Raw genomic sequence first — 27,404 nt, 5'->3', positions numbered from 1 at the left:
TTACTAGAAGCTATACAGAATATGAAGGTTTATTTCAAAAGAATACATTTGCAAGAATACACATAAATGCACTCAATGTAACAGTACCTTCTGCAAAAATAGGTTACATAATACCCAGTAATGAAAGAAAAATCTTATTTCTCTACAAATTAGAAAGCAGAGATAGTAGCCTGGACAACCTTCAAAATGGAGGTTATAGTTGTGTATGTTGTGATAAGTAGCTAACTTTAAAGCATGACACCACAGAGCTAATGTTGGTAAATCAAACTACTAGCACACAGCTGCAAACTATTCTTTTATACAGGATTAACAAATATTTTGGTTCCAATTTGTTTTTACACAGCTCTAGTGCCTCAGGGAAAATGCTTATCAAAGATACACAAAAACTATCCAAAATTACAACGTAACTATTAAAACGCCTCCAAAATTGAGAGGAAAGTAATCATGTTAAATTAAAAAAATTTAACCAGGATTTCCAGACAAGATTTCCTGTTTTTAATCAGAGAAAGTTTACAAGAGATTTCAATAAGTTATCTTGAAACCAAGCAGCTGCAGTCTTAGAATCTTCGTGGAGGTCCACCTTTAAATGGCTTAAATCCTGAGCCACTTCCCCTCTGCATGGAATTGCCTGTGATCTGTACAACTCTATTAATTGGTGAAGAGTTACTGAAAACAAAGGTTTTAAAAAAAGTGTTAAGTTATGATAAGTTTCTAAACTCTTGGGGTACAGGTAAGAACATTGTTACGACTCATAGCACTCGACTGTTAAACCTGAAGTCTCAAAAGACCCAAGAGACTTTGCAAGAAGTCACTTGCTTCTGTGCAGCCCAACAATACTGCCACTAGCAATATGACCGTTGTGGAGCCATGTGCTGGCATGGAAACATGGGTTTGTATTTTGTGCAGCAGCAAACCATCCCCAGAAAGTAATGCTGCTTGCACTGAGACTACTGTACTGTCTAAGCATAACCAAAGCTTTGAGAGGTCAGCAGGGAACAGAGAGGAAGGAGTAGTTTTGGTACCTTGTATGTGGAGACATCATGCCACCTCCTCCACGGCCATCTCCCATTCTCCTTGTGTCATGATACCCACTTCCTTGAGAACTAGGTCCATGCCATTCTTTTCTTGGTCCAGTTTCACGACTATGGCGTTCAACAACATGTCTGTCCTCATTATAGTGCTAGTAAGAAAGTGATAGTCATTTTCAGAATGAAAGGCATATTTCGTTATCAACAGGAAATGAGCTTTTCAAGAAAGTTAAGCTTACAGCTTTTATATATATATATAAAATATAGAAAAGTCAAGCATCTTGTAAGATTTCAGTCCACAAGCAGCTAACCCATGCTTATAAGGGTCCTGTTAAAAATAACTCTAAATAACAAAAAGACACTAATTTGCAATAATGACAGTGTGGGTATGCAGGGACTGACGTTCCATGAGCTTGTACTTTACTCCCAATTATGCCCTGATCTCATATAATCAGACAAGCATGTTCCATATGGCTACAGAAAGAGAAAGACTATTTTTTAAAAATGCTTCAGGATCCAGTAGCATGGAGCAGTTTAGTCTGTAGACTTTAAGGACAAACCTTACAGGTTTTTCTCTCAGTAGCACATTGCAGATAACAATTACAATGACAAACTGCACTGGAAGTAGCAGGCAGTGTAAGGTTAAAACCCTGAACACATAGGATGACAACAAATTCTTAAAAGTCCAATCAGCAACTCATTCAGGTATTGTTCTGATCTACCTGAAAGATGCTAATCATAAAAAAAAAATTGGGTATGTTTTCTGCAATTTCTAGGCTTATTAAAAAACTCAACAAAAAAAGAACCTTAAAGAAAACTAACTTGAAAATACCCAGGATGCTTGCTAATGATTTATATGATGCTATATGGTCATTTTTCCAGTGTGATTTTGCATTTTCCAGTCTCTCATGCACACAAACACAAGAAGATGACTCACTTGTCCTCCACCTCTTTCTCCCATCACGCCTCGTTCTCCTTCCCTGCTTCCATACCCAGAAGCACTGCTACGGCTACCAGGAGGTGCACCTCTCACATGTCCAGACACTTCTCTTCCTGATCGATCTGGCCTCTCACCTCTGTAAAAATTGCTTTTATCAAAATTTTGCTTTCAGTATAACAGAATTGGTGTCAAATCATAGCACATGTAGACTTCGAAGATTCCTTTTTGTTTCTCAGGATCCTAGCAACTTGCAGTTAGCTTCTGAGAAATATTCTTTTAGATCTATGTAGCTCTCTAAATAATTAAAGCTTACAGGTTATTGGTTTACATCCACATTCTTGCACAAAAGCCTCCTTACTATAAGTTGCTACACATGATTAAGAATAGACTGCTGGGAGTCAGCATCAACTTTAGAGATGAGGTTTAGCATATGTGACAACCTACACACAATTTTTTTTTTCTAATGCTTTTGGGAAATGACTTTGCCATTCTTTTGGAGGGGGTCTGTTCTCTCTTTACACATCAGTTCTTGAGGAATTGCTACTATGGATAAATTCTGCAAGAATCAGTACCTTTACTAATTTGTTGGTCAGCCAGCAGATTTACCTGCCATCCCGTTTGTCTGTGTTTATGCTTCCCTCACTCTTCCAATTTGTTTGTCTAGGTGGATTTGAACCAGTCTCTCTTGGATGTCGACCGTGTGGTATTTCAGGTCTGTCATGAATTATCACTGTTCTTCTTTCATCTCTGTCTCCTCGCACTTCTCGTCTGTCTGTATCTCGAAGTTCACTTCTTGGCTGTGGTGGTTCATTTCTTCTGGACTCACTGAAGTTCTTAGGATATCTCTCAAACCCTGGCTCTTCCCTTCGTGCTGTTGGGCGAGTCTTTTTTGCTTCACCTTGATTTACAAAACGTTCTCGCCTAAGTTGATAAAGTAGGAAAAAGTAATTTGGTTGTCTCCCATTTTCCCATTTCTCTGCACGTGTAAGCACATGTGTGAGTATACAAAAATAGTATTCGTCTTTATGTTACATGTTTATTACTATCTATGTGGTATATAACTCAAAGATCCTTCCCACCCCAAATTATATTTATTTCTACAATTGTCATTTTGAGCTGAAGTTCTTGCAGCCAGTTTAACATTTCTTTATGCATTTATCTGTTCTCATTTTGGTCAGCTGAATTTAAGCAATTGTAGGGCCTCCTTTTTGCCTAATATGAAGCAGAGGGAATGCTAGATTTCTCGAGTTGGCTAGAAAATATAATTCTAATCCATTGCAGCATAAAAGCAGAAGTCCAGAAGCTACAATTATGTGGTCTTAACTTTTTAACTGGTTATTGGAGATGTTTAATGGAAACATGAAGTTGGGTCTGGAACCAGCATTTACTGCACAGTTGCATGGATCCTCATAAATATGACTCGTGCAAGTAATACTCTCAAATCTCATTAAATCCATTGCTTTTAGCCTTGCTTCTTAAGGAGGTAAGTTACCAAGTAGGACAGATCTAATTCATTGGAACCCACTTATGACTAGATATGAAAGAGGAATAATCGCAAAAATTCTTTTGAAACCCAAAAAAGTCACACAAAAAAGAACACCAGGCAGCTAATCTAAAGTCCTCAGAGAAAAGCTGACTAGATTCCATGATATAAATGGCAGGTGCTGAAGATACAAGATATATTAGGACACCACTGCAATTCTGCATCAAAACTGTATAAAGCCTTTAGTACCATTTTAAATTTTGAACAGTTAAGAGTGAAATACAGAGAGGTGTTAGCAAGCAAATACCTGCCCTATTACCTAAACTTACCTATCAAAAGAAGATGATGGAACAGAAGAACCTTCTGGATATCGTCCTCGTTCTCTGTGATCAAAATCATTAAACCTGTTCTGCTGGCGACTGTAATCTGAACCGTGACTAAAACGTGCATCTGTATCAAGAGCCATCTTCTTATTCTCATTCCAGTAAGGATCATCTCTCCTTTAAGCAAAGCAAATGAACCCTCAGTTACATGTATCCAAATCAAGGCCTAATATACTGAGAAATGAGTCAGTTGTCTGTTTTAAAGACGCTCATTTGACCTTTGGAAAGCCACTAACAAAGGCAGACTCTTTAAATAGTAGTGAACAAAATAATTTAAGAAAAAAAACCCCTAAGACACCCCTCTGTTTGAAGTTGTCCTGGTTTCAGCTGGGATAGAGTTAACTGTCTTCCTAGTAGCTGGTACAGTGCTATGTTTTTGAGTTAGGTATGAGAAGAATGTTGATAACACACTGATGTTTTCAGTTGTTGCTAAGTAATGTTTATACTATAGTCAAGGATTTTTCAGCTTCTCATGTCCAGCCAGTGAGAAGGCTGGAGGGGCACAAGAAGTTGGCACAGGACACAACCAGGGCACCTGACCCAAACTGGCCAACAGGGTATTCCATACCATGGGATGTCCCGTCTAGTATAGGAACTGGGAAATGGGGGCAGGGAATCACCTCTCGGGGACTAGCTGGGCGTTGGTCGACGGGTGGTGAGCAATTGCCCTGCACATCATTTGTACATTCCAATCCTTCTATTACTACTGTTGTAATTTTATTAGTGTTATCATTATCATTATTAGTTTCTTCTTTTCTGTTCTATTAAACCGTTCTTATCTCAACCCACGGGTTTTACTTCTTTGTCCCCGATTTTCTCCCCCATCCCACTGGATGCGGGGGAGTGAGTGAGCGGCTGCGTGGTGCTTAGTTGCTGGCTGGGGTTAAACCACGACAGAAGTGCAAATTAAAGAAACAAATAGCAATAAAATAGGTAATAAAAATCTAAGCAATAGTATACCGTGTTGGGCAGTTTAAAAGAAAAAACAAAACCCCAACAAAAACATCACTGTAGCAAGATTTTGCCTTGAAAGTAGCCTTCTAGGGAAAAAAAATTGCCCTCTAGGGGAAAGAAAAAAAAAAACACCCACAAACCACAACAAAAAAAACCCACCCCCAAAACAACCACCCACAAATCAGAACAGCTTTCTCAGGAAAGAATACTGTAGGAAACATCACAGCCTTGCTTACTAGAAACATTCAGGTACAGAGTCTTTATGATAAGAATATGAGATACTGAAGTGTATCATCAGTACCCTTGAAAAATGAAGCTGTCTTTATTCCTCTGGTGAAGAAATATTAGTGTTCTGCTACTATATCTACCATGACAACTTATATTTACCTTCCATCGTACCACTGATATGTCAATTTTATAGCTAAGGTCTCAGTCCTATTCTTATAATCAAATAAGGATCAAAGCCAGGTCAATTCATGTGGCTCAAACAGCAAATAACAGATGTCATCAGCTTCAATAAAAATTAAAAGCAATCACATTGACTTCCTGAACCATCCATTTACCAGAAATGTGAATTCTTAACAAAGTAGAAGCTTGAAATTTCAGCCATTGAGGCAGAAGAACAACTTTTCTCAGCAAATGCACTGAATTGTGTTACGCTCTTTTCATTCAGTAAGAATTAATTCAGGGGATGCTTCTCTTATTTCAAAACTCTCTCCTACACATAAGGTGTGTTTCACACACTGGGCATAAACTGATGTCAAAAACAAATACCAGAAATCCAGTTCTTCTGTGAAGACTTAAGGTACAAATGCATTTTCAAGTCTGACACAGGGCTGGTAGCTGTTTCTTTTTACTAAGTGCTGTAAAACAATGGTTTCAGAATTAGATTACCTGTGATCTACATCACGTGGACGTTTCAAAGAATTCCTCTTTTCCTGTTCATAACGAAGTTGCTGCTGTTGTCGACGAAGTTCCTCCCTTTCACGAGCAATACGCTCTGCTTCTTTTCGACGTTCCTACCACGAAAGGGAAGGGTGAATAAACACAACAAACAAAATAGCTCTTGATTAGAGATACCTATAGAAGAGTTAGCAAGTATATGGAATTAATACTTGATCGTTTTCTATTAAAGGCTATCTGATGTAATTGATCCTTGGATAGCAGCTCAGATTAAAGAGTATAAGGAATACTTGTCTAAAAAAAGTAGACAACAGATCTGGAGAAGCTATTGCCTGTTAGAAATATCTTCGGGTAATTTCTTGTATTGCTATTGTATTTGCTACCCAGAAACACATCTCACTAACTTTGCAGTGACATTCTCTAGGAAAAAATCTAGTAAAATAATGGAAGACTAGTATGGGCAATATGATCTGCTGTACTTCAGTTTTAGAGACAGACACATATAGCTACCGCATAAACCAGTAGCAACAGTTTGCCATCAAATTACTCACAGGTCAAGCAAACAAGATAAAAGATTACTGTTGTTGTACATTGTGGATTATGTAATGTTTGGTTGGTTCTTTTATGGGCTGGGTAGGCAAAGAGAAAAATTCACCTTAAGTGCAAACTGGGTTATACTCCAAAATGATATTGCACTACAGTCCAAAATATAAGTGTGTATACCTGTTCAATACGAACACGCTCTCTTTCCAAACGCTCCCGTTCCATTCTTTCCCTCTCTAGTTTTTGCCTTTCAATTTCTAATCGTTCCCTTTCTCTCTGCAAGCATTCTTCTCGTTCGTGCATTATTCGTATGCGTTCTCTCTCACGACGCTCCCTCTCAGCAATTTCTCTTCGCCTAAAGGGGGAAAAAAAAAAAAAAAGAAAAAAAAAAGGTAGCAGAAATTCATCTGAAAAATTTTCTCATCCAAAACTAACATCACCTTAGGCATAGACATTAAGAACAAACTATTTGAGAGTAAGCTCTTGACAGAAGTCCTGGTATCAGAAGTCTATACTTTTAGCCCCAAGTAGCCAAACTGGTTTTAGCATACTCTACACCATTTAAGCAGACAACAGATACTAGGAGAAGTTATATCAAGAATCATCAGTCTTGACGTATTTTATGCTCTACTCATATTTCTATGTTGTCATCTGGTAGACAATAATAACAAAGAATATGATTTGGATCTCAAAAATAAATGCTATTTTAGCTCTTGGCCTCTTCAAGCTAACAAAACATTTACTTATTGTTTTTTGTCCAAAAATAAGACAGAATAACACGATCATTCCGACTTGCATAGGTTAGGTATACTTGTCAACAGCTTCATTTTGCTTTCCTCTTCCCACCCCCTATAGTATAGCTTACAAGAAGCAGGAAAGGCATTTTCTCCTTTAAGCTTTACACTTGCTGGGAATTCCTTTGTTTAGGGAAATCCAGCTAACAACACAAGCCATTTAACTATCCTTTACAAACTTTTGGCCATATGAAAAGAGTAGAATAGAAAAGTGTAGCCATTTAGACCTTTTATTTAAAGGGACAAGATTGTATTATGCTTGATTTGTCATTTAGATATACAACAGTTCCCTGTTTAAAAACAAACCAACCAAACAACCCCAAACGCTATTTTTGGCCGCATCTCCTAGCCAACTTCTCATCTTTTCAAAAAGAGAACTGGCATGCAGTAACACTTATGAGATACAACCCCCCCCATAACAAATACTAAGCTAAGTGTGTACATACATGGCTATTAAAAGATCAAACAAAAATTTTGGAGTCTTTTAATTCATATAAAGATACTGTTAGGTAGAGTCCCAGACTTTAACATCTGAGTAAAAGGCTTGACAGAATGCATTCTGATTAGATTTTTAAATATAGTATCTGATCAATTAATGTATAAAATAGCCTTTATCAAAAAGTTGAATTACTACCTTCGGAGTTCAACAGCTCGTCGTATTCTTTCCAATCGAACCATGTGTTCTCGCAATCTCTGTTCCTTCATCTTTTCAAAAGGCAAGATATCCTTTCTACCCCTGTATTCCCTGAATTTCACTTTATCTTGAATAATACGCTCTTTGTTCCTCAATATCTGTGGCTATAGATAGAGATTACAATGGTTATTTCAGAAGTCTCATTCATTTAGGGAGATTTCTGGATGCTATGTTCAAGTATAATTAACTACTTAGCTATCCCAAAGCATACAAAGCTTCTATCTAAGCTTAACAGTTTGTGATAGTTTATTGACTCTTCAGTGAAAATATCAACTGTAAGGTAGTATCAAACCAGGTAAGGAATACATCAAATCTATAATACTTACTTTATCAAACCTTCCCCTTCTAACTGTTCTAGTGTGGCCTTGATCTCCTTTTGTTTGGTCTAAAACTACAACTTGACCTGGGCTTTTACCACCTAGTGAAGGGGGGAGAAAAAAAAAAGAAGAAAAAAAAAAAAAAGAAAAAGAAAAAAGGTTTAAAACACACACACATCCCTATTTGCCTATTACAGATTTTCCTTAGTGATATTTCTAAATCTCTAAATTGAACTGTTACTGGTAGAAGCATACCAGCATGTCTCTGTAATTAAGTAGTAATATAAAATATGGAAGCTTTTACGTCAGCTCTAAAGTAATATATGTTACTGGAGTCTAAAAAAAGAACAGATGTTTAATTGTCTGGTTTCCAGTAAGAGCAAGAACATGCCCCCAAAACAAGTCAGACACACAGATTCAACAGGAGGAAACATGGCTATATTGCATACTTATTCTTTTCTTTTCTTCAGTTTTTTTAGTGGATTCTTGATTAGGGCCACTTGCTCCATTATCACTCTTCTCATCTTTACCTTCTGTTTTCTTGGCTTCTTTACTTTCTTTTTTTTCAGATTTCTCAGATTTCTTTTCTTCTTTTTTGGTTGATGGAGTTCTTGTTAGGAAATAAACACACAAATGCAATGAGGAAAATTCAACTTAAAGGATTTTGACGACTTCAGAAGACATGTGAAATTTCTTACTTGCTGGCTTTATCACTTGATGCAGTCTTTTTATCTCCCACACTTCTACCTGAACCAGATTTCTCATCACTTTCCTTCTTCAACTCCTTTTTGGAGGGATCGCCTTTCACCTATATTTTTTTCCAAAAGCAAATGGGTTAATACAGATTCTTGCATAAGATGGTCTATTTTGGGAAAAATTTTCATTTTATTAAACCTACTTTCTCAACAGAAATTTGTTGTCCATGCAGCTCTGTTCGGTGAAGGTGTGCAATACACCTAGCCACTTCTGTACTAGAAGACATAGTTACTATGCCGTAACATTTTGCCCCTGGGCTTCGTGCATTTGTGACCACCTTTGCACCAAGTACCTACATAAACAGGTAAAATTTAGGTTTTGAGAGAGACATTTCTAGTAAGGAAGCAATGGTATTCCAATAATATTTTTACCCTACTATATAAAACCCCAAACAAACAAAACCATTCCAACAGCAACAAAAACCCCACCCACTAGAAAGACTGACACTTGAAGTTTTCAAAAAGCATCTAATTCCACAGGAAGTTGCAGCTTTGAGAACTTTATCCCAACTTTCACATCAAGCCATATCAATGCTTACGTCCTGTTTTGACCAGTCACATTATCTAAATGATTCTTTTGCCAGTTCAGTTACTGTCAAAACTCGTTCACAGAAACACCACTGATCTGAATTTGACAGTTCATCTCTGACAGATGAACCCCCACAAAAAAGTCAGCAGCTGCCAATTAATGGCAGGAAGGTATACGCAGTATTATGTGGTAACTTAATAAGGGAGCCAATGTGTAAATTAAGCAATTTTAGCAACCAGCTCTCTGACACCTGCTTCTTGAGAAAGCATTAAGCTTTGTGTTCCTGCTCCTTGCTAAAATTTCTGTAACTACTAGGTCCAGTCTTCTTGATATAGTCATGCTCTAAAGCAACAATTTTATCTTTCTAGCAGCCTGTAATGGTATAGTCATTTAAAAATCACATATTTCCCTATTAATTTAAAACTGGGAAGCTAAGTAAATACAGGTACCAAGCAACTTTACAGCAAAAACAGCCAAAGAATTGGAAGTTTTAACAAAATATACTCTCAGGTTTTAACACTTGTGAAGGCATTAAATAAAATCACCTACTAAATTCATAAGAAAAATCAGATATCCAATAATCAGTACACATACTTGATATTCACAGTGCTAAGGTTCTAATTAGTTCCCAAGATGCAATAATTTCATAACTGCACAGGCTTATACAAACACTATGAATTCACATAGTTATCAGCAACACCTTTGAGAAAATGAGAACAACTGCAACAAAAACTGTTTTCAGAAGACTACTTAGCTGATATGGATTCTGCATTGTTCTATGGAATTTGTATGTTAAATTAAACCAAAATCCAGGAAAACAGCTTTAGTTTAAGCAGCCTGTAAAAAAATTCACTAAGTCATTAAAAGAGTCCCTGAAAGAACAGACATTACCTGTCACTTTTTTTTTAACCTATTTTTCCCCATTCATAAGCCCTCAGAACACATTTTAAAAACAAGTCTCCCAAAGCAGCATGTTAGCACATTATCTTACACTCATGGTTAAATACAGTTGCTGCAAGAGAACATTATTTAATTTAAAAAAACACTTTTTCAAGCCAGTTCTGACCAGTCATATTTGTAACATTTTTATTGCCTCTATCTTAGCTCAACAGGAAAAAAAAAATTTCTTAGAAAATTAACATATGGTTCTTCCTGTATGCACGCACTCTTACTTTATATGCTGAAAGTACTGAGGTTTTTTTAGATAACACTGGTCAGACATTTAATCTCAGACTTTTATTTAAATCAAGTATTACTCAATTTCTGTAACTGAATAGAGGAAGGGGAGGAGACAGACACAACACACATGGTATCACACCCCATGAAATACCTTTCCATATTTGCCAAAGAGATTTTTCAAGTCAGCAGCTTTTGTGTTGGAAGACAGTCCACTAACCCACAGGTTCCTAGTTGAACTTCCACTGCTACCACTAACACTGCTTGCGCTTCCTGAAACAAGTTTTACAGAACAGCCAAAAAATTAAGGAGACAAAGGTACCATGAATATTGAACTAAACTCTTGCTGAAAAGAGAAACTTAGCCTGTTACCTTTAAGTAACTGTTTATCCGGTTACCTTTCTTGAAAAGACTTCTATATAAAAAAAATATATGCCATAAGATTTCATTCATTTCGCCATGTATTGAAACCAACAGCTTGGCTAACTCATACCCAGATGACAGAGCTAGAAAAACCATACAATTCTTTGTTAAAGGCATGCTTTACCCCTCATTTGGGTATGTACATTTAGCTTCAACTTCTGGTTCTTATCAATAACTTCCATCCAAGAAAATTTTTTTTAGCACCCAACATTTGTTCTTCATCAGTACGTCTTTACTCACATTAACAAAGAGATGGCAGAAAGGTAAATAGGGGAGACTTAGTTAATCCTAGCCTCCAGAATAACATGGTTAATTTCCACAACTTCGTGAAGTATCTGCCCTCCATTTCGAGCAGCTTTTTAAAATTACTGCTGGATGTAGAATTGGATGCAACCCACCAAAATCATTTCCCGCATACTAAGGAAAATACTGAAGAAAAGCTGGAGGAACATTATGTGCTTTAAACACCAGCACCTCCCCATCCCCCCAATATATTAGCCATTTTTGCAACAACATAGAACCAAGAACTGCAGAGATTCATGTAATCTTATTCTCAGTATCTTTTAGTCTTATATTATTTAGGTCAGCTTGTTGTTGTTTGCTGCTAAATGTATGAACTACTTTTGAGCATGTTAAAACATAGCCAGTCATACAGGCAAGACCAGAACTGGATCTCCAGCTAAACAGTTGGAAAATTTGGTGGTATGCAGTTTTAAAAGGTAATTTAACCACGTTGAGGAAAAAGGTTAGTTTTCCTTCTTCAACGCATCAAGATGAACCCAGAGCAAAAGGCACCAAACCTCAGTTATTGTCAAACCAGGATTATCTTGATAATCCTAGATATCTTAATAAACTGTGATACAATTAGAATATCATTAAAGAGCCACTATACTGGCTTTGGCTATGTATTTTAAGACAGCCTTATAATAGTTACTATTATAGTTATATATGCTACATGAAAGCAGATTTGTTGTATCTTCATTTAATTTCATTGTAAGCATATAACTCCCATGAAAAGACATGCATCTACAGAAAACTGAATTATGTCTGTCACAAAAATTTCTTCTCAAAAATTCATTTATCAGGTAAAGTTCCATTCATCCATTAGTGATATGGAAGAGATTTGTGACAAAGGTTTTTGGCAGAGAACTAGTAGGCAAAATAGGGAGACACATGAGCTTATACAAATGCATTTGTTCAACGATGAACCATCAGTATAACTGGTGACATTAACGTGCTCTTGAGCTCCGCTCTTTGAATTTGTAAGCATAATATAGGGGTTTATGGTAACAGATGGAAACTCCAAGGTAGACAAACAGGTCCAACTTTAATGCACTAAACAGCCACAAGTGACATTTTGCTAGCTGGCATCTCAGCTCTTATACTTGGTTGAGAGTTCACTTTATTTAAAAATGAGCTAGAATTAAAAACAAGACAAAAAAATTCATTGGCGTTACGTTTAAGTACTTGCAATTATTTTTCGCTTGTTCTGCGTATAACATCAATCCAAACCATTGTAAGCTACAGCAGGCTTATCTGAAAATTACACCTTCTCATCAAAACAAAGACTTGGGAAACGTTAAGTGGAATTTGCTCCACAAAATATTATGAAATATGAGATCTTCATTGAGTTTTTATTTTTGATCTTATGAGGAATCTAGCATAAGGAGAAAAAAAAATTTATAGACACATACATATAGCTAACGACTACTGTACTTCTAGCATAATTTACTACAGATGGACAAGTTCAATTATATAAGCCATTTTAGAACGTGGCAAGCAATTTCTCAAACAGGAAAGCATTTAGTTCAAGACAATACTACCCTAATTTGTAATAGTTACCTTTATCATCCTTTGATGTTGTCTTGCTTTCTTTAGATTCCTTAGTAGAGCTAGAGAAGCAAATTAAACATCAGAAGAAAATTGAAAATACAGAATTTGCTAAGTGTTGCATTTTATACTACTAATACTAATAGACAAGTTAACATTTCAAAAAATAAAAATAAAAAAGGGCTAGACTGTATATTTGAACAAATGATTCCCTTATGGATTCTTGCACTGATTTTTCCCCAAGATGCCTGAAGATCTAGATTTTCTGACAACTCTATTCAGTGGATATATGGCAATCTTCTCCAGATTTCAGGACGGGGACTTGACTTCATTTTGTGTTCTTAGAACTGATAGCTGTTCATTACCATCATCACAAGGACATTTAAAAAAATCGTCAATTTGAAAAAAATAAATAAATGCTGACAATTCGACAATGCAATCAGTAGGACATAGTGTCTATACGAAGATCTTGAATTTTAAAAAGTAACTTATGGCGGTCAAAAAATCTATAGGCAGAAGCATAGGATACTAATTATAAGATTCTTGCTGCTACCCCCTTAATGTAGAGTGATCTTATTGAATGCTGGTACTCAGTATCGTAAAGAACTGACATAGAAAAACAAACCTCTTTGCTTGACCAGAGGCCCCAGTAGACGAGGGACCTTTCTTCAAAGTATCCTTTTCTTTGTCTCCAGATTCTGCTTTCTTTGAACTTTCTCTGGCTTCCTTCTTGACGGGATCACCCTTCACGCAGTCTTCCTTCTTACCATCTTTATGGTTCTCTGTCATCTCATAGTCCTTGCTTTCCTTCTCCAGGCTCTGTGAAATGGTATCCTGCCCATCCTTTGGCTTACTTGCTTCAGAATCTGTAATTTTCACATTTTTACCTGTTTCTAGGAGGTCATCACCATCAAAATCCAGAGTGATGGCATCTTCAGCCTGGATTGTAACCGATATGTTATCATCCTCAGCTTCTTTCACAGAGGTGTTAGCTTCCATCTCTTCATGAGCCGTGTGATCAGCCTCAGCTAGGCTTTCTTCTGAAGGAAGAGGTTTAGATACTTCTTGTGTACCATCACCAGAACCTGCTTTATCTAAGAGGATTTAACAGGAATAAATATGGCAAAACAAGAAGTTTAAACAATTTCATATGCATAAGCTAGAATAGGACCTAGAAAATACAAAGCCAGTTATTAGCACTGATGGAAGGTTAGAAAAAAAACACAAGGTGTATTAACACAAATATAAATCCTTTACCCAGGATCACTTATTCTTCATGGCAAAACACATTTTCTAGAGACAAATACCAAAACATTAGGAGGGAGAATATGGTTCCATCCTGGAGATACCCGTTCTTCATAAGAATTATCCATTTTCCAGTTTAGGATTTAGCGTTCCAGAAGAAAATAGTTGCTTTGGACGGTCACAGTTTGATTTAATCTGTCTTTGAATCTTCCTGGTTCTAGGACTTCTAACCTTCCCAAATCCGAAAGAATTACAGTCTTGGAGAATTTCAGCCAGTCTTCCACGCTGGTGTTGTCTTCTGCTTTTCCTTTCTAGGCAGGTGTTTGGCAGTCAAGTTAGCTGTACAAGGCTGCTGCAGAACGTGGAGGAGTGAGCTTTAATCCAGAGTTCGTAGACAAATGGTTCTCAGTCTTCATCCACTGGACAGATTTTCCATCTCAGTCCCACATAGGCATCTCCAGCTGTATTCTTGGATTTGCACAGATGAGACTTCAGCCATGGGGTCCCTCGTAAACATGGAGTCTGTAGTTTTATCCTATAACTTCACTAATGTGTTTATTCCATCTTGTGTAAAGTGATGGTGTTCCATGTCCTTTCTAGTCCACAATACGTAGAATCCTTAAGACTTCTGTCCAGGAAGTCTGTTTGCCTAAATGCATTACATTCCTTCTATAGTTTCACTAATGAGCACAGCTTAAAAAAAGGTAGCCACTCCACAGGTTTCCAAACACTTGTTTTACCATCCTATACACAACTGGTATTTCTAAGTGACAGTAAGTCAAGCATATGATGGTCCATACATTTGTTGGGTGCTCAAGTTCAGTGTAAGGGTGTATCATTTCACTCAATTAAACATCAGTTACTGCAGTGCAAGTTGGAAGCTTCTGCATCAAGACTTACCGTATATTAAAATCAGAGTCCTTCAATACTATGTTTTTTTCATTAAGAATCATAGTATTACAACTATATTATACATCCACCACAGTAACTGATAAGTAGTGCAATCAACTCTTAAGAGTAAAATAACTCTTAGGAGTGAAGTAAACCCACTGACTGCAATGATTCCAGGTGCTGAGCTCAATAAGGAGACAACTGATACTTAGTACTGGAGACAAGCCTAGTATTAGTAAAGAGATTGAATATAACAGGAGAAAGTTGCCTGCTCTACCAGACTAAAGACCTCTGAACTCTACTAAACTTTAAACATACCTTTCTCATTTTCTTCATCTTCGCCATCCTGCAAGAAAAGGAAGTCAAGACTAAATGTCTCCTACTTTAAAACTTTAAGCAGAACAGCTCATATTTTCCACAGAATTTCTATTGTATGAAGGCAAGTTAGTGAACTGAAAACTCTTCTAGATCATCTTTCCTTCGGAAAATCAAGCCTGTGCATCTCCCTTATCAAATCACTGAAGATTTGTACAAAACTTCACTGGTATCTATCTATCCATAATGCTTGCAGTTCGCAATTGGTTGGAACACACAGCTATTTTCTTTCCCTTCCCCGCCTGCCTTAACTCAACAGGACATTTCTAACCTATCCCATGGCTTGCTAAAGCCTTCAGAATGGATGTCACACTGCTGATTAGTACTTTCAATGAAATGCAAGCAATCCATCATTAGCTTTAAAAGCTTAGGACAGAAGTCAGAAACTAGGTAGACTTCCTCCAATAAGTACTTAAATATGAAACCGTGATTTTAATAGGTATTTACTTATTTATCATCAGCCCCACTGAGCAAGACATGCTATATGAGATGTCCCTTTTCAGACATCTATTCCGTGCAACTTGGAATTAATTTCTGAACTTAAAGATGTTACAGATATCAGTATTAACAACAACAAAATCCAATCCCAAACCACCCCCCTACCCCCAAACACTCTTCAAAGGCAACTATCTTCATTAAAAAAGGAGTTTTAAACTCCTGCATAGGCTGTATATACTATGTTAGCATTTGGCATAGCCCTCTGAAGTGTTTTAAAAGAGTTTGAAACATAGTGCTTGCTAAGTCTATGCAAGTCTATGAATACTCCCAAATTGTAGACAGGAATTTGCACTTAAATAGGACATCTTATTTGGAAATAACAATTATCTGCATTATAAAAAAAATATGAATGAAAGTTTCCCATACAGTTTACCTTTACTGTATTACACCATCTGACTCTAAGATGCATGCTGGAACAAAAAGCCAGTCTAAAGTGATCTTTTCCAACTAAATAGACATGAAGATCTGCTTAACAGAACTGATTTGGAACTTACATGGACAGTTGGGAAAGTGTAGTCTTCTATGTCTTGACCTTCATTTTCCTATAAGAACATAAATGGGACTTGCTCAGCAAACTATTTGTAAGACACTTAAAACATTCAGAGAGTCAAGAGATTCAGTTAACTCAGAAAACATTTTAGTTACGTAGATACACACTCAATAACGTGAACATCAATGGGCAGTTCTCATGACTTGCATCTTTCAGGTCAGTGTTCAGATTATGTGTGTTGCTACTAGTACCAGGGAAAAGGACCTCTTAGGAACTCCGTATGGACTTGGTAGAATTTTAGCAATCAATGCCACATGTGTTTCAGTACTATTCAAACACAGGTCAAGGAGAACAGAAAGAAAAAAGTACCAAATTATCTTTTTTAAAGATAAGCAAGAAACTGAAAAACTAGTTCTGACTTCCTGGTAATACAAACACACACAAAAACCGAACAATTTGCTGGTAAAAATACATGTAAAATACAACAAAGTACCTGACTTTCAGAATCCTTTTCTGCATCTTCTGTTGTCTCTGCTGGCTCCAGGTCATGGTATCTTTTCTTTTCTGCAGATGGTAGTTCTTTAGAATTCAAGTTCTCATCTTCAACAGATTCTTTGAAGTCCTTTAATTCGTCATTTCCATCTTGATCACTTGCATCTTGAGTCTCCAATTCACTTTCCTTTTGGTGTGAACAACAAATATTTGGCATAACTAAGGGTATTAGCAATATTCTGAAAAATTCACTGCTAGAATCACTGTTTCTGCAAAATACTGTATCACATGCATAATAAAAATTCATAGCATATTTAAAAAAACCCACACCTTCACACCCTTCGGCATCACAGCTGTGAACACAGTAAAAACAATGCTCTGAATTTCCACATAAATTAGCGCATAGAAAATGGAACTTTTTTTGGTAAATAAAACCAAACATTAAACTTAAATACAAACTGGAAAAAAAATTTACATACTTTTATTACCTTGACAAAGGAATCATCTTCAACTGATGCATCGCCAGCTAATTCATCAGCTTCCTGCTTTTTACCTGAAATGATAGGATATGCTAATGACTAGACCTGCTAAGTAGAGCAGACTTTCTTTCAATACTGACTATGTGTTGGGCCTTAGTTTTTTATTCTTGATATGCTCTGGTTTATCTAACTGTTCACTATAATATAACTTTCCCAAAATTGAGTATTTTTAAGGCAAGGAGAAAAAATGTCCACCGAGTGAGCATGAACAATAATGCTATTGTATAAACAAGCAGTTACATCCAAGTTAGTGATTTTAATACCAATCCTACTTTGAGTGATAATGGAATTCAGGAGAACATTAAACTGTATGCTTCTAGAATTACTGGAGTCAACTAGCCATTATGACTTGACTTTGGAAAGGCTTGCTTAATAGGATAATTAGTATCACAGAGCAATTTAGGGACCTCTAAAGGTCATCTAGTCCACCCAACCTGCTGAAAGTAGAGCTTAGTTCCAAGTGTGGTTGGATTGCTCAGGGTTTTATCTATCTGTGTTTTTGAGTATCCACAAGTATGGCAATTGCAAGCCTCTCCAAGCCATCTTTTTCAGTGCTGAAAATCACTAGAGGGAATAATGAACTGAAGAACTGAGTCAGGTGAAGCACTGGGGTTTTCTACATATTCTTTCCTGCACTAAGGGCATGTTCCATTGAAGAATTCTGTTCTTCCAGCACAGATACACTTTTCTCTAATAGAGATGCCGCTGTGGAGATGACTAGACACAGTTCCCTTTGGAACCCATTGCATTTCCTTAATCTTCTGCAAAAACAAGACCAAAGAACACTAGATATAAATATCTCCACACAAACGCACACTTTGTAGAGCATTCTGTCTCTCTGATTCGTTCTATCAAAGATTAGCCTATGCAATGGTTTTCAGTAGCTCAAGGTACAGCAGCAGTTCTGTTAGGAAGCGGCTTTACTACCTTCTACTGAAAGTGTCAATTCAAGATGCAAATGAGATGGCAGTCATGATCAGCACTTAATGCTTTATTTTTTGACATCACTTCTTCCCTCATCCCTGCATCCTCTAATGAATTGCTAAATCAGTTCTATAGATACTCAAAAGGAATAGAAAAGACAAACATAAGCCAAAGTTTGATACAGTATGGACATTTCTGCTACCTGGAATAGTCAATTTTGGTCAACAATTAATTTCCACAGTTTTTAAAACACAGTTCTTATATTGCATTTCAAATCTGGAAACTGCTCAACTACAGGCCAAGAAGAGAGACTACTGTTTTGATTTTACTTAGATTCCAGTTGGTTTTACTCATTCCACTGAAAGGTGGAACTCTTGACAGTACTCCTATATACAGCATATTGTTGTTTTGAGTTCAGACGCACATTAGTCTCCAGGAAAAGGCACATGGCAGAAATTATTTCTACAGTTGCAAAACATGAGATCTAAACATTCAGATCTAAATGCATAGAGACCTTGCTGCTGATTTTACTTCATTTAAAACAAACAAAACATTTCTGTTTTATATTGGTAATGCAATAGATTTGTGAGATTTTGGTGCAAAAAGCCAGCAGCACGGTATACTTAAGGAAGCTAGCTTTCCTCAGAAATAGCAGTGCACTTACACTGGAAACGACAGTTTTTGATATGCATCACAGCTGATACCTGAAAACAAAACTAACCCAAATTTTGTATTACTATTTTAGCATTCTGTGATAGAATCTGCAGCCACAGGTATCTTCAATATAAATAAAAAGCAGTGAGAAACAGCAAGGATTTCTACACACATTCAACTGTTTTCTGTTTTACCCCTCTCACATTTCAGTTCTTTAGTTTGTTAAACCTGAAAGACCAATTTTTCCCACATCCCATATCCAGCCGAGCATATATAGAGACAGGCAAACACACACAGCAGATGCTAGACACACTTAGCAACTATCTAGCATATAGCTATTTAAATTCACTCATTTTGCCTGAGGAAATCTGGCAGGTGAACTAGAACTCAGACTTTATAAGGGAATAGAAAAAAAAGATAAAAATTGGCAAAGCTACCTCAAGTTAGTCCCATCATTCTGCAATACTAACTAGAAAACTATATTTTATTGACATGTCCTTGTCAAGAGGAAGTAATACCTTTCAGTAATGAAGTTGTCCATATCTTTTGTTTGCTGCTAGATTAAGCCAGACAGATATACATGTTTTCAGTAGCCTTTCTTTAGTCTGCCTGTCTTTGCAGTAAGACCCATTTACTCAGAGTACCAGATGTATTCCAAGGTGTAAGGAAACCTCAACAATGACCTTCACTTTTCAGCTTCAAGTCAGAAAGCGGTAGGAAGTTTGCTTTCCCTCTCAGTTCTGTGTTTTGGGTTACTTTGATCTGGTTAGAGTCACATTGCTCAAAAGTGGCACTTCAAGGTTCCGATACAGATAGTTTTCAGACATTGGTACAGTAACCTGTCAAAAAGCCAGTGTCCACAAAAATTCAAAACTTTTCCATACTGATACTTATTCACAATGGACTGCTGCAAGGCACACTTGGCTCATAATTTCACACAACTAATCAGATTGCAACAAACACCTTTCAGAAACTGACTGTTTCTGTGAACTTATTCAAGACCAGTATCACTTTGAGGAAAATAACTGGGATTAAAAGGTATGTTAACAATCACAGTCAGAACAGCTGGACCTTCTGCAGACAACAGGCATAGCAAGTCTCAAGTCACACAAGTTGTCAACACATGATAAATTTTCTGTACAGGTTTTTCTGTGCAGTGGCTATTGAAAATGTCAGTGGTGTAAGCAGCACTCACCACAAATCTGGGTGCCTAACACCACAAGTACTAATTTACCTTGGAATGATGGCACTCCTTTATAAGCCATGCTCAATCACTTTTCTGGCAATAGCAATTGCTACACACCATAAAATTGCAACAGACAGTTTACATATAAAAAGAATAGTCTCCTTAGAAGCAAGCAGAAGATTTAGAAGATCTTTCAAATGTTGGTTTAACATTATGCAGGTTTAGCTTTCATCTCAATTACGAGCCTTACAGTAGCATAAGCTTGCTCTACCTATTCAAGGTCCTCTACATGAGAAATTCAAGCTGAGTGTATAAGAATTATAGAAGAGTGTATTTGGACAAGTCTTAAACAAACTAGACATCTGCATCTCATGCAGAAATAGAGTGACACACTCATCATAAAATTCTGGAAGAATTAAGTGTTTGTATTTCTTCTGTTATACCTGCTGAAACACCCAACAGGGTTCTGTCATACCTGATGCCAAAAATTCATCAAAAACATGCGACAGGAGGCAAAAAGGAAGAAGGGGAAAGAATATCTTTACAATGGAATAAACTCTTTATAGTGTTATTTAGTTAGGAGGTCTGCTGCGATTCAAGTAGTATCATTTGCCGCAATATTAACAAAAGTAAATGGTCCTGTTACATTTCTGTATTCTTAAATGGTATCATAGGATAACAAAAATATTTAAGTCTTCAACAGTGTCTGCAGGATACTGCTTTTAGTCACTTATGGTTTTTAGAAAGGATGTACTTCGCACAGTCAAATACTCTCTAGAGAATCACTGACTTGCTCGTAAGATTTGCCATCATTTGTAATCATATGATTAAACATTCATAACTCTTTCTAGTGCAGCTCATTAGAGACACCACTCGCCCCCACCTTAATGAAATTACATAGGAGGTATTTGGCAAGATTACTTCTTCCTATCTGAGGGCACATGGAAGCCTTACCTACAGTTTGTTGTACATCATTTATATCTCACTTCAATAAGGCATGATATATCATAACTTAAATGATGAAAGCAATTTTCCAATCTTGGAACCACCTATGCAAAGTGTTTCTAAGGTTCAGTCTGCACATTATTTTTCAAGTGTCAATTACAACTTAACAATATCTTAAATTTCTATCATCAATACTGAGTTCAGGTATTTTAGCTTAATAATTCCCTCCCTCCAGAGAAAAATTCTTTTCTACACATCATCTACTCATTAACATGCAAGAAGAAAGTCTAGCTTAAAAGGAATGCTCCCTTTACAAATAATTTACATACATCTTTCCTCAAAAGACAGAGTACGTTATAAGGAATTGAATACATTCCGTCTTGAGTAAAACACTTGAGAAAGAGGAGGGTATCAACAGTTGGCTTAATCTTGACAAATACTTAAAAATTTGCAGGGATATATAGAGTGATTGAACACCACTGGTCACATACCTAGAAATAATAATAAATTAGCAAACCTACTTTATGAGTCAATTAAGACAGACATGCCTTGTAACATTAAGAGGCCGAACTAGCGGTGCAACAACACTGTGTGCAAGGGCCCCCCCCCAAGAACATTTGGAGAAGTCACTTTTCAGTCCTTACTATTTTATTCAGCAACTGCAATGCAGATCAACAGAAAGAGCCACTGAGAAGCAGCAACAAAGTAGCTACCTGCTTGCCTTGAAAAATAAAAGAATTTTAAAAAGCAGGTCAACAAAGATCAGGAAGAAGATTCATTTAGAAAATTTATTCGGAAAAAAAAATCATTTAGAAAAAACTGAAAACTCAGGTTACTCAAGATTAAAATCAAGGCATTTATACTAGTACCCTGCAGATCATGTCATGTATGTAACATGGCCATAAGACACCTATTTTCAGTGCAGTTGAGAATCCCTATCTTTCTCCAGCAATGATTCACTGGGCAGGAAAACTGATCTACCTCTGGACAAGCTTGCCACACAGCAGAGTGTTTCAGAAATCAAATCACAGAACTATAGTAACACATGTTAACAACTCAGAAGAAGAAATAATGAACTGACAGCCTGTTAAAATAGTTATTTTAATATTCCTGAAGGACAGATGACATCATGACAGATTATTTCCCCCACCCCACTCTCCTTTTGAAGGCCAACAGTGTACAACTTTATTTTATTAAGTAACTGAACAGTTTTAATAAAGAAGTCAAAATTATTTGGGCAATAGTATAAGCCAGCCACTGTCAGCTGTCAGCATTTGATCTCAGAAACAGTATTGTCAAATTGGAAATTCAGTCAGAAACTAGAGGGGTACTTAAAATACGAAGTAATAGGTGTCTAACTAGCCGCAGAAACCTGAAGAGCAGCAAATAAACGTCTTTGCTCACATTAATACTCTGAGGTTAAAATTGATTAGCCTAAAATCTGTTCTTCATCCACACTAATTCCAAAACTTGATAGAAAAGTAACTTTCAAGCACCAAGTTATGATGTATCAATATGCTACAATATTCTTTACTCCAGATACTTCAAAGGAACATTCACATCAGAAACATTTGAAAAATATTTCATACTAGCAGTAAAGTAACTTCCTCTAGATACCAGAATAAGCAGCAGAACGTTCAGGCTTGAAAAGAACAGCTTTTTCTAAAAACTGTAACCTTTTTACAAAAAGATAAATTTGTCCATAGCTACTAAATTCGAGGGTGGAGTGCCACAGCTGAAGCAATTAAAGATGGAGCACTTGGTATTTGTTCCATCTTCAAGCTTTCAAACTTTAATTGGCAAAACCAGCTGATCTCACCTGCATAACTGTTCTGATTGGCTGTTCTACAGTTTTTCTTTATCCTGAATATGAAATTAGCTTCTGGAAAAAGTGTTAGATTTTGACTAACTTTGCATACAGGATTGATCAAGGATTCTTGTTGGATTACAGCATCCATCCGCAAGCATTCTTCAAGTAATGATGCAAAATTCTCCAATTATACACTTTCCCAATGAAGATCCACATGGCTCCCTCTATGTTATCTCAGTTTTGGGCAAGTCAGTAAATGCCCTATTTTAAATATGACTCCTTTTTCATACAATAGCTTGTCCTGCAGAACTTGGTAAGGGACACTGGTGAGCTATTGTTTGTTTTGAGAGAAATAAGGTCTATATTCAAACAGTTTAGTCAAGACCTTATTCTTCTAGTCATGGTGTTTTACAGATTCTCTTCCTACCTCATAGCAAGTTGGCTTTGTATCATCATTGTCAAAAGCTTGTCACAGTCCAACAAAAAACTGCAGTATATACTCGGTTGATAAATCAATTTATCAGGCCATCACAAAATTCTGTTTTATGAAGGCAAGTCCCATTCTTAGGCTCATTCCTATTCTTCTCCATTTTTGTCTACATACACACAAAAAAAGCCACGAGAAGGAAAACAAATCTATCACACACACCCCACCCTCCCCCGCTATTCCCCCTCTAATTCAGCCTGCATCAATATTGCAGATCAATGTTTTCTAACAGACAGTGCTAGGGAATTAGACATCTCACTTTTTCCACAGACCTTGAGAGCTGCAATAAAACTGGCTACAAAAGACACTCGGATCTAGAAATGGTAGCCATCTGACATTGTTCATGATTTTTCAGAAGGGAAATCTCCTTCCTCCCTCCCTCCCATTCACCTCTCTGGCTGCTGTGAGGAGGTTTATCCATTACTCCCACTCCCTGGCCTTTTCTAAGGCTGTATTTTCTTTGTAAACAAGTATCTAATATTCCTACCCTCCTTTGTACAGTAGCATGGAGAAAAAAATACCATAGGACTAGTGCCATTAATTTTACCACTGGACAACAGTAAAGTAATTAAAGACTCATTAGTATTAGTCTGAAGCTGTGGGGCGGGGGGAGGGGGGGGGGGGGGGGGGGGGAGCAAGCATTAGCAAAAGGCCTAGAGCAATCTGTTGGCAAAATCAGTAAAGGAGGCAACACTGCTCCTAGTGAAGAGCATGTACAAGCCCAAGGAGGATCAAGATAGGTAATTTTAAATTAAAATTCAGTCCTACTGAATTCAGTTGATAGGCACACATCTCTCCCATGCCTTTGAAAGTTACCAGTGACACATTAGGGAAAGGATTTTTGAAGCCCTAGATTTCCAAGCTGTGAGGGACACTTTCTGGTTACTAGTAACATATTTCAGCAGAAAGCACCAGAGAGGGAGATGACATCAGAATCAGCAGTTAACACAGACAAGGAATAGCTGAAACAAAGAATATATTCTTTCTTACAGTTAGAAGTAAACCAGTAAGATCAAAAAAGATTTTCCCTAGACAAATTAGTGAGTTTTTCTTGTTCCACACTTTAAGATTAATACAGCATGAACCTCTCATGCTTTTGGCACAAAATTTGCTCATAGGACTTTTGTAATCCAAAAAGTAATGAGGAAAAACTCTTGCACTTGCAAAGTGAGCAGATAACAACTTCATGAAGATTGTATTTTACTTTGAGATTTAGCAAGAAAGTACATGTCATATGTATGCCTTACGATTCAATTCCACAGAAGAGGTGGCAGGGAACAGCTACTGAAGCCCTCCCTCAGGCAGCAGCATCACTAGCAGGCAAAGTACTTTTGCAGAAGCAAAACAGTATAACAAGAAGCTGGTTCAAGAACATTATGCACATCATGACATTAGTTTGGAGAACAGGAGGATGAAAAGCAGCAGATAAGAAGTGTTCCTTGCAGAAAACAAGTAGCCATTTAGATCTCTACATGAAAAATCATGGAAGTGGTTCCTTATTTAGCTTCCATGTAGTTTTCTTAAGCATCAGTTACCTTTTCAGAGTAAGGAATAAAGTAATATCACAGAAGAAAATGAAACCACATTGTGAAACAGTTTATTTACTTTCACTTTTCTACTGTCAAAAGCGCAGATAAGTTATTCAAACTTCTAAGAAGATAGATTTTATTATTAAATTCCCCATTTGCAGCACCAGACAAAAGCACGAATAATCACTTCTGCCACAAACCTCAAACTAAGACAAGCGACAGTAGTATAAGATTGAGCATTTCCAAAACAGGTATCTATATCACATATATGAACATTCTTAGCATGTGTGTTCAGTGAAGAATGCTATGCATAAAACAGACATTTCCTTTCCCAGTATAACTTGATTATGGATGCTCCCAGAACAACAGAAAACGAAAATCCAAACAAAAATCTCCCAGAACCCAAACTTACAAAACAATATTTAAATACTTATGCAAGAGAAAACAGAGCCAACACAATCACTGCCAAACAGATTGGTATAGAATCTAAATAATTATTTTTCACAACAGAAAAACTAAAATCTCTTAATTAGGCATTTCACAGTAAGCCTTCAGAGCCCATTCAGGATATCCATATTTATAAGTCCTGTCTTCACTAAAAAGTATGCTAGTAAACCCACACAATACAGTCCTCTTCAGGCAGTGACCCCCTACCACACAGTATTACTGCAAGGGTGGTGAGGCATGGGAACAGGTTGCCCAGAGAGGTTGCAGATGCCCCATCCCTGGAAGTGTTCAAGGCCAAGTTGGATGGGGCTTTGAGCAACCTGGTCTAGTTGAAGGTGTCCCTGCCCATGGCAGGGGGTTGGAACTAGATGATCTTTAAGGTCCCTTCCAACCCAAACCATTCTATGATCACCATACACTCATCACTAGCCTAAATCCAGCACCTTCTCACAGCTAAAGAACCTCTTAGTTCTCCCCTTGCTGTTGCACAGATACTCTTGGACAATACAGAGATACCCATCCCTGGCACCAGAGCCGCACAGCAGTTCCTATGCCCACTTTCTACCTGTAACACTCCATGGTCAGGATCTCTGTTAACACAGCATATTCCAAAAAATCTCACAGATCATCTAACACAGTCTCAGCACATGCAGCACAAGTCTCCAGGATCTGCAGGCAGTACAGCCACTACTTCATAACACGTCTTACCCACCCATTTTCCATATATATACAGCATCCCTATACATTGCCTATATACATTGACTGAAAACAGATAAGTAAGGCAAAAGATGTCTTACGTGACAGGAGTCATAAACAGTAAAGTCACAACTGTATCCTAACTACAGGCCACAGTTCCATGCTCCTTCTTTAAGGTGATATATGCAACAAAAACTGCTTAATAATGTAATGTATATGAAGAGATCTTAACCTTTGCTTTTAGTTGGTTTCTTGGTGGGTGTGTCAGCTGAAACAGTTATTTCAATATTATCTGGATCGCCTCCTTCCTCTTCAATAGCCTAAATGAGACAAAAAAATACAATTTTTAGCAGATTTCAGTGGGAAGCTAGACAATTTGACATCAGTAGAAGTCAGTGAGCCAAACAATCATTTTTGCCCATCTCAAAAATATTTTATAAAACACTTTGGTTTAAACCTTTCACTTACAGCTGAAGGAGAGGGGGGGAATGCTAATGACAATGGCAAGACTTTAAACTGTTAAAACAACGTTTTTAAAGTACAGCTTATCAAGGATCAGCACATTTCTCACTGGAAACATAACACTAGCAGGCCACTACGACGTCCAGGATGACATTAAGGGCAGCACAGAAACAGGAGGCAGGGAAGCACAACAACCCTACAGCGACAACCGGCCCCGGGGCTCACCCCGGCGGCCGCCCGACCAGCTCCAGCTCCAGCGCCCGGGGCGGCAGGAGGGCCGCAAGGCCGCAGGGCGAGCTCCGCCGGCCAGCCCGGGCTCCGCCAGCTGGGACACCGAGCCCGGCCCGGCCCGGCCCGGCCGCCGCCCCACAGACCGGTGCCCGAGAGGGGCGTGCCGCCCTGCCGGGCCCATGCGCCGGCTCTACCCGGTCACGGCAGACCCTCGCCCCTCCGCCGACACCAGCGGCGGCGCGGGGAGAGGTCCCGGTCCCGGTCCCGCCTCCCACACCGGGGGCAGCTGGCGGGGCCGCGAGGGCCCCGCCCCCCGGAGCCGGGCGGCCAGCAGCGGCAGACCGGGCCCCTCGACGGGTCGGGTCGGGTCGGGTCGGGCAGGGCAGGTCCGAGCCGGCCCCTGCGGCCTGTGCCGGCCCCTCACCTGCTTGAGCCGGGAGATGAGCACGGTCTTCACCCCGGTGATGTCCAGGTTCCGCCGCTTCAGTTCCGACTTGAGGTCGATGACCCGCAGATCGGTGATCTTCTTGCTCTCGGTGGGGGGCAGCGCCACCGCCGCCGGCGCAGCGGGTGCTGCGGGAGCCCCCGCGGCGGCGGGAGACGGGGCGGCGGCGGCCATTTTAGAGCGACTGAGCGCGGCAGCTGCACGCACAATGAAACCCCCCCCCGCCCCCCCCCCGCGCCCGGCCGGGCCGCCGAGTACCCGGATGGAGGCCGCGGCCGACCTGGAGGCGCGGCGCAGGCGCGCTGC

General features: G+C 38.3%; 1 protein-coding gene across 5 annotated transcripts; it reads right to left on the bottom strand.

Annotated features, from left to right (window-relative positions):
* Positions 1-480: 480 nt before the first annotated feature.
* Positions 481-27,307, bottom strand: SLTM (SAFB like transcription modulator). 5 transcript variants are annotated; one of them, XM_049812222.1, is made up of 21 exons: positions 27,078-27,307; positions 26,193-26,280; positions 17,223-17,296; positions 16,745-16,930; positions 16,256-16,303; positions 15,207-15,234; positions 13,378-13,846; positions 12,765-12,814; positions 10,654-10,772; positions 8,938-9,087; positions 8,738-8,847; positions 8,489-8,649; positions 8,049-8,140; positions 7,663-7,826; positions 6,415-6,589; positions 5,683-5,807; positions 3,781-3,951; positions 2,575-2,889; positions 1,966-2,104; positions 1,023-1,180; positions 481-666 (listed from the first exon to the last, which is right to left on the bottom strand). In XM_049812222.1, the coding sequence occupies exons 1-21, from the start codon at positions 27,270-27,272 to the stop codon at positions 558-560; spliced, it is 3,126 nt and encodes a 1,041-aa protein (XP_049668179.1). In that variant the 5' UTR covers positions 27,273-27,307; the 3' UTR covers positions 481-557. The 5 variants fall into 5 exon arrangements, with proteins under 5 accessions (XP_049668179.1, XP_049668184.1, XP_049668181.1 ...); XM_049812227.1 differs by having other exon boundaries at positions 8,570-8,649; XM_049812224.1 differs by having other exon boundaries at positions 13,378-13,792.
* Between the last annotated feature and the right edge of the window lie 97 nt (positions 27,308-27,404).

The sequence above is a fragment of the Accipiter gentilis genome, chromosome 10, assembly GCF_929443795.1.
Source record: "Accipiter gentilis chromosome 10, bAccGen1.1, whole genome shotgun sequence".
NCBI classification, from domain to species: Eukaryota; Metazoa; Chordata; class Aves; order Accipitriformes; family Accipitridae; genus Astur; species Astur gentilis.
Note: the sequence above shows the minus strand (reverse complement) of the source record. Positions and strands in the feature narration are given on the sequence as shown.

What these genes read in the sequence shown, in the direction of transcription:
- SLTM (XM_049812222.1), bottom strand. Translation starts at nt 27,272, where the DNA reads ATGGCCGCCGCCGCCCCGTCTCCCGCCGCCGCGGGGGCTCCCGCAGCA. An exon ending in CCATCATCTTCTTTTGATAG is followed by an intron (nt 2,890 to 3,780) that starts GTAAGTTTAGGT and finishes TTATCAACTTAG; the next exon opens with GCGAGAACGTTTTGTAAATC. An exon ending in ACAGACAAACGGGATGGCAG is followed by an intron (nt 2,105 to 2,574) that starts GTAAATCTGCTG and finishes CAATTTTTACAG; the next exon opens with AGGTGAGAGGCCAGATCGAT.